The sequence below is a fragment of the Poecilia formosa genome, unplaced genomic scaffold, assembly GCF_000485575.1.
Source record: "Poecilia formosa unplaced genomic scaffold, Poecilia_formosa-5.1.2 Scaffold585, whole genome shotgun sequence".
Taxonomy (NCBI): domain Eukaryota; kingdom Metazoa; phylum Chordata; class Actinopteri; order Cyprinodontiformes; family Poeciliidae; genus Poecilia; species Poecilia formosa.
Genome location: NW_006800524.1, coordinates 42,782 through 50,874, shown reverse-complemented (window position 1 = coordinate 50,874; position 8,093 = coordinate 42,782). Strand labels below are relative to the sequence as shown.

The window sequence follows — 8,093 nt, the reverse complement described above, 5'->3', positions numbered from 1 at the left end:
GTGATATTTAAAAAAAACAAAATATACAAATTAAGTTAAAAAAAAAAATCACAAAGCAGATAAACGATTATTCCAATAGTTAAAATATCTATATTTAATATCGCTTTGTGTTGTACTTGTATTCTCCAGAGGAGCTGGAACAAGTGGCTTGTGAGAGGGAAGTCTAGGCCTCCCTTCTTAAGCTAAGCTGCGACCCCCGCGACCTGACCCCGGACAAGCTGAAGTAAATGGACGGATGGATAACAGGTTTGGCTTCAAAACGGCCCCTGACCTGTATGGGTTTTCATGGGAATGATCAAATTATGCCTTTGATATTAGCTTTTTTCACAAGACTGGCATGAAAAAGCTTCTCACCTGTATGTATTGTCTTGTGACGATTTAAACTATTCATTTGACAGAAACTTTTTCCGCATGACTGGCATGAAAAAGGTTTCTCACCTGTGTGAATTCTCTTGTGGACATTTAAATTACTAACATGAGAGAAACTTTTTCCGCATGACTGGCATGAAAAAGGTTTCTCACCTGTATGAATTTTCTTGTGGACATTTAAAGAGCCAATTTGAGAGAAACCTTTTCCACATGTTTCACATGCAAAAGGTTTCTCTCCAGTGTGGGTTCTGTAATGGATTTTCAAGTTACACTTTTGTGTACAACATATCCCACAAATGTCACATTTGAAAGGTTTTTTCTTTGTTCCAGTATCAGACTGACTCTCTGACACAGAGCAGCTGCTTCCTTCCTGATTTTTGCTCTCAACCACTGGAGAGACATGAAGGGAAAGCTGCTCTGTTCTTGTCTCTTCTTCACTCATATCATCTCCCTGAAGAGTAGAAGTCTCAATCAAAGCAACAAACTGCTTCTTGACAAGCTGCTCTCCCTCCTGACTGCTGCAGAGGTCCTTCTGGTCCTGTCCAGTTGGTAAATGTTCTGGTGGCTGTTGTTCATGTTGAAGCACTGAAAAATCTAGCTCCTCTTTTCTTATGTATATTTGTGGATATTTTACTTCCTCATGTTTGAGCAGTCTATGTTCTGGTTCCTCCTCTTCTTTTTTAATCCATTTTGTTCCTGGTTCCATCTGTTTCTCTTCAGTCCACTGATGTTCTGCTTCTTTCTGGTCCTGACTGGACCTACTTGCCAGGCTACAGACTTGTTGGATGACAGGAGCTTCCTCCTTATTTGAGACACTTGGCTGTTGGAGGTCTGTGGGAAGAAAAACACCATCATTAATATAATTTAATTGATTACCATCTCATGGATCAGCCTGGTTTTCCCTGCAGATTCTGGCCTGTAGGGTTAATCGGTTCATCTAAAATTAGCTTGTAGAGTTTAACTGAAAACCAGGTAAAGTGTCCTCCACACTAATTTGGAGCTGTGGCAAAAATGTTCAAAAGATTTTAATCCAGAAGTACAGTTTCATTCAGATTTTTTATTTATAATGTATTCATACAGTGAACATCTCAACCTAAATTAAGACAATACGTTTTGTCTTTAATCTCACTCGTAACCTCACATTTTAAAGTTGATCAGGCTGTGTTGGCCTTTAATCAGTAAACCATGGCTTTGTGGATTATAAATGTTATAAGACACAGAGACTTGTTTCTTTAAGCCAGTTCTCAAACAAAAGACAGACAAGAGAGTATTTTCCTAAGGCAGATGTGTTGATGTTCAAAAGGAAGTGGATGCAAGAGAAGATTGAAAAGTCTGGTCTAAAATTGAAACCAATTCATTACTGCTCGGACTGTACATTTACAACTGACTGTGTGAGAGATGATACTGGATGAGTTTTTCTCAACATCACACACTGAGGAGGATGGTGTAGCAGGTCAACACATCTCCAGGTCTCTGTAAATGAACAGGAGCTACGAGGAACATCCTGGAGTCATCAGGTCTCCATAGCAACCATCAGACACTATGAAAACTAGATGTTTGGGAGAAATAAGACAAGGAATAATTTCCTATCATCAAAGTTGGAGACACCTGATCCATTTAATTTGAACATGTCCCACAGAACAAATCTGCAGCGACAGAGATATTTTATTAAACACTTGAGAAATGTAGTTTTGCAGAAAACCATTTGCATGTTTCTATGACAGTTTGCCAGTGTCCCTGTAGAACTGGTCTGGGCCCCTGAACTGAAGGGACAACACTGAAATATTATTATTAATATTTACCATAATTATCTGGTGTTTTAGACCGATTTTATTTATTTTTTTTACCTTCAACAATAAATTAAAATGAAGATGTAGCATTTTAGCTTCAGCTGAAGAGAGATAGGATCACAGTTTTGCTCTGCTACATCAGGGCTGTGCAACCTGGAGCTCCAGACCTGCAAGTGGCTCACTTACTAAACAATATTGCCCTCATTTGTTTCATCCGTTTGTTCTATGCCCCTTTGAAAAAAATAACAGTTCATCCTGCGTCTCCTCATCTCCTTTATAATACTCTCCACTGCTCTGATTTACACAATCACGTATACGAAGCTGAAGTTGGTTTCCAATTCCAGCTCCCGATAGCTAAAGGGCGATTCCACCTAATTTTTCACTACCCTCCGCATGTTTAACCAACTAGTTTAGAAACTACAACTCCTAGACACTTCAACCCTGGACTAGATTATTCTCCTCTTCAAGCTGGATATTTAAAACCATGTTTGGGGTTTGTGAAATATTTTTTGATTTGTGAAAACTCAAAGTTTGATTTTCAATATTTTTTGCATCTGGATCACCATGGATCTGCTCCAATTTAAAAACTGCAACACCTAGACACATCAAACCTGGGCTAGATTATTCTCCTCTTCAAGATATTTAAAACCATGTTTGGGATTTGCGAAACTTCAATAAAAATTGATTTTACCACTTTTTTTGCATCTGGGTTGCACTAGAACTGCTCCAGCTCCAAAACTACAACACCTAGACACTTCAAACCTGCACTTGATTATTCTGCTCTAATAGAAAAAAGTTCCAGTATGAAAGAGATGCAAAAGAAATTGTGAAAATCGAACTTTGAGTTTTCACAAATCAGAAAAATGCTTCACAAATCCCAAACAAGGTTTTAAATATTCAGCTTGAAGAGGAGAATAATCTAGTCCATGTTTCAAGTGTCTAGGTGTTGTAGTTTTTAAACTAGAGTCGATTAAAGATGCGGAAGGTAGTGAAAAATTACTTTAGCTATCGGAAGCCAGAATTGGAAAACAACTTCAGCTTCGTATCACGTAGGAGATTATAAATGAAGAATTTACACGTTGTATTCCAAATTTCCAGCACTAATAATAACAACTGAAGTAATAAAGTCAGGCGGCTTGACTCAAACAGGTTTTCTGTTTGTGCTAACATGTTAATGCTAGCCTCTGTAGCATCAGAGCTAGCAGCTAAATCAGTTCCTGTTCAGCCCTGTTTAGCCGCAGCTGGAGCTGCAGCAACTATCGCCGCTGACGGATTTCCGTCTGCAGTGAAAACATCAGCACCTTTATCCAGACCTACCAGAACTTTGTCTCTGCAGCTCCGAACCGACTCTGAGTAGCTTAATTTGTGGTTTCCAGTCGATCCCTATCATTCTGCGCTGAGCATCGAGCTCTTCCTCGTAGCAAATGATGGTTTTTTCAACCTCTGTGAAGATTTCTTGAGCAGCAGCAGTTAGTCGCTCTCTGATAAACTCTCTGAGATGCTGAACTGAAGACATGATTGCTGAAATATTAGCTGAGATGGGACAATGCAGCGGTTTTCTATCTTAGCGTATGAAGGCTACTTCTTCTTTGTTTCTTGACTGTTGGCAAAGGAAAATGGTGCAATACCGCCCCCAACTGGACTGGAGTGCAGACAGGCGATGAACAAGGAAGGAAATACTTCTTGGTTTTACTGGCAGTTGGCAACAAACTTTTAGTAGCATTACCGCCACCTACTGGTGTGGAGTGTGGTTCGTGATGGTCTTCATACTATACAACATATATACACACACATATAAATACTTGTATATAACTTTGTGCACTATCCAAACACACCTACAAGATATAATCAAATTATATGAAATAATTATTTTTTCTTAAAAATTTAATAACTATTTGCATATATTTACTACCCAAATTCTTCCTCAAAATATCTAATTAATATTTTCCTTAATACTTTCAAACTCTCTCCTCATATATCTTCTTTTTCATATTTGACATTCTAGTATAACATGTTCTATTGTTTCATATTTTCCACAGTGATCACATTTGCCAGTATAATTTTAAAAAATAAAATACTCAAATTAAACAAAAAAAAACTAAAAAAAATCACATCAAAGCAGATAAACAATTATTCCAATAGTTAAAATATCTTTGCATGTAATATCACTATATGTTGTATTTGTCAGAGCTTTTATTAAGGTGTTTGATACATCCAAGCAGCACATAAATTTATACATGAAATTCAACAACAAACCATGAAAAGTTGGTGTTACTCATGACAAACATTTGTCTTGCAGATGTCCATTGTGGAAATCTGAGGAGGATGCTGAAAGCGTCCTGACTGGCTACTTTGCAAAAGTCAGCCAGTAGCATGTCAAGTAGCATTGAGCTTCAATATATACACTTCCAAACCAGTTGAAAGGCTTTGATAATAAACAACCATAAACAGGTGAGGGTCTAATGTTTTGCAAAGTGAAATAATCCAAGACAGAGTTTAATATTTATTACAGTGAATTCATGTGAGTTAATGATTAATTCTCACGTTTATGTACTTGTTTCCTGTGGAAATTCAGTTTACTAGCATGAAAGAACACTTTTTTCTCCATATTTAATGTGAAAATATAAAATATTGTGGGTTCTAATGAGAATAATTAAGTGACCAATTTCAAAGACAACTTTTTCACGAATAAGGGAAGAAGGGAGCAGGAGATCGACAGGCGGACTGGTGCAGCGTCTTCAGTGAAACAGGCACTGTACCGGTCCGTCGTGGTGAAGAGAGAGCTGAGCCAAAAAGTGAAGCTCTCAATTTACCTGTCGTAAATGGCCATGATGAGCTTTGGGTCATCATGGCCATAGATGACCCAAAGCTCATCTATGGCCTTGAGCTTTGAGTCATGACCAAAAGAACGAAGTCCGGGTACAAGCGTCCGAAGTGGGTTTTCTCCGTACGGTGGCTGGTTGGATAGATAGATAGACGGATGGATTTTTTCATAGGCTGGGCTTCAAAGCGGCCCCTGACCTGTATGGGTTTTCATGTGAATTATCAAATTATCCCTTCGATAGAAGCTTTTCTCACAAGACTATCATGGAAAAAGTTTCTTACCTGTATGAATTGTCTTGTGACGATTTAAATACCTAACTTGAGAGAAAAGCTTTCCGCATGACTGGCATGAGAAAGGTCTCTCAGATGTATGAATTCTCTTGTGCTCCCTTACATCACCAATTCGAGAGAAACTCTTTCCACAAACCTGGCATGAAAAAGGTTTCTCACCTGTATGAATTGTCTTGTGGACACTTAAAGAACCACTTTGATAGAAACTCTTTCCACATATCTGGCACGAAAAAGGTTTCTCACCTGTATGAATTCTCTTGTGGACATTTAAAGAACCACTTTGAGAGAAACTCTTTCCACATATCTGACATGAAAAAGGTCTCTCTCCAGTGTGGATCCTATAATGAGTTTTCAAGTTCCACTTATGTGTAAAACATCTCCCACAAATGTCACATTTGAAAGGTCTTTTCTTTGTGCCAGTATCAGACTGACTCTCTGACACAGAGCAGCTGCTTCCTTCCTGATTTTTGCTCTCAACCACTGGAGAGACATGAAGGGAAAGCTGCTCTGTNATTTCCACAAAGCATTTATTTCTGTGGAACATCAATTTATTGTTAACACGCTGAGACATTTTGGATTTGGAAATAGTTTTCTTAGTATGTTCAACATGTTAAAACACCAACATTAACAGCTGTGTGTCTCTGCCTCAGTGCACATGCCCCAGATTCAAAGTAGAAAGAGGAATCAGACAAGGTTGCAGTATTTCGCCTCTATTATTTGTTATAGTCACAGAATTACTAACATTAACAATTAAAAACTCTAATATAGAAGGTTTGGAAATAAATAACCAGAAAATAATCATTAGCCAATTTGCAGATGATACAACCCTCTTCCTAAAAAAATAAAGAACAAATTCCTCTAGCTCTAAGGGAAATAGAGTTGTTCTCTCAAGCCTCAGGGCTGCAGCTAAATATAAATAAATGTGAAGTTATGAGTTTCCATAACTGTTCTGATTCTTCAATTTCCAATATTCCAGTTAAAAATGAAATTAAGTATTTAGGAATGTGGATTACTAAATGTCAAGCTACTAGCGTAAGAAAGAATTTACAAGACAACATTGATAAATGTGGCAAAACCTTAAATAATTGGCTTCAGAGAGACTTCACGTTGTTTGGTAGAACATTATTAGCAAAAATGAATCCTTATCCAGGCTGACGTATCCTGCATATTCATTAGCTGTCCCTTCAAATCTCATAAAAACAGATTAACAGAATACATTTTAACTTTATTTGGAAAAACAAACACCATTACATCAGAAAAAGAGATTTGCTAAAAAATTATGAGGAAGGTGGTATTAAGACAATCGATTTTGAAATTATGAACGGCACTTTAAAAAATTTGATGGCTTCAGTCCCTTTTAAAAAACGGTGATCTTATTTGGTTTGTTGTACCATCATTCATATTTCAGAAAGTTGGAGGTGTTGCGTTGTTATTGAAATGTGATTTTGAATGATCTAAACTCCCCCTAAAACTCTCTGCTTTCCATCAACAGGTTTTGTTACAGTGGAAGTTAATGTTTAAACACAACTTCAACCCCCATAATGTCTCACTGTGGAACAACAGAGCCATTCTATGTGGTAGAAAATCTATATTCATGAAAAATTGGTGGAATAAACAAATCTGGTCAATTACTCATTTACTGAATGGAAATGGTGAAATTCTCAAGTTTGGAGGAATTTAACAGTATGGAAATGTTTGTTCACTAACAAATTATAAGAAAGTATTAAGTAGTATCCCTGATGTCCTTTTTTTTGTCAGTTAAAAACAATTTATCTAATTTCTCTATTCCAAGACTCCATAAGATTCAAATTGAGTATGTGGTTATTAGAGATAATAAATGCAACAACAGGTTTTTGAACCAGTATTCAATAAATAACATGTACCCAGGAAGAACAAAAAGCACAGCTCTCTTACAAAATTTTAACAAATCTATGAGAGTCAAAATAAGGACAAATTATTTGAAATTTCCAATTCCTCCCAAACATAAAGAACTACATTTAAAAATTATAAATTACATATATCCTTCAAATCAATTCTTGAGAGATTTAATTTTAATGTAGAGAATTGTGCTTTTTGTACAACTCAACTGGAAACAACTAAACATTTGTTTTATGAATGTAAAGAAGTATCAAACTTAAGGGATCAACTTCGTAACTTTCTGTCTTCTAAAACAATAAATTTGGATATTGTTTCTTTTACTAAATATTCAATTCAGCTTATCCATTAAAGAAAAAAATCTGGAATTTTTAGTCAATGTCCTGATTATTGTAACAAAATATTATATCCATAAATGGTGATATGCAAAATGCTCCCTCTCAATAAATGCTCTCAAAAATGAACTGTTTAAAAAAGTTGTCTAAAGAAGATGCAGAATTTACACGCCGTAAAATTGTAGGAGTTAATGGAAGATTTTTAGTTTGTAGCACCCCAACATGTCTCTTATTTTTTAATCTCTTATTTCATCATTTAATTACTTTTCTTTCATTATTTCTGTTAATTTAGTTATTTTCAATAATTTTTAGTCTTTTCTTGAGCCTTTGGAATCGATGTGAATTGGAAACAATAGGAGTTGTGATTTTTGGTATTTGTCTAATGTTTGCTTTTGACGTGTTGTGAGTTTTGTCATTGTTATTCTTGTATACTAATAAAAAAATAATTCACAAGTTTTTATTTCAAAACAAAAGATAGTCCATACCATTTAGAAAAAATAAAATACACATTTCAAGTAAAAATTGACATATCACAAAGCAGATAAACAATTATTCCAATTGTTAAAAAAATCTAGAGGTATATCTAATATCGCTACATGTTGTAGTTGTC

The 8,093-nt window shown here is 35.9% G+C and overlaps 2 protein-coding genes and 1 long non-coding RNA gene across 7 annotated transcripts in view; all 3 read right to left on the bottom strand.

Annotated features, from left to right (window-relative positions):
• LOC103129848 (zinc finger protein OZF-like) overlaps positions 1–8,093 on the bottom strand; it is a 59,591-nt gene that overhangs the window by 12,264 nt on the left and 39,234 nt on the right. The gene's annotated exons all lie outside the window — the stretch shown is intronic.
• The window catches only part of LOC103129847 (zinc finger protein 182-like), a 43,881-nt gene that overhangs the window by 15,077 nt on the left and 20,711 nt on the right, over positions 1–8,093 (bottom strand). Inside the window, exon 2 of the mRNA XM_016665448.1 lies at positions 523–1,200. Within this exon, the coding sequence (XP_016520934.1) occupies positions 523–1,200 (678 nt within the window). The remainder of the gene's footprint in view (positions 1–522; positions 1,201–8,093) is intronic.
• On the bottom strand, positions 4,338–5,548 carry LOC107834325 (uncharacterized). The gene is made up of 2 exons (XR_001660116.1): positions 5,469–5,548; positions 4,338–5,300 (listed from the first exon to the last, which is right to left on the bottom strand). It is a non-coding gene; the product is annotated as an uncharacterized LOC107834325 (long non-coding RNA).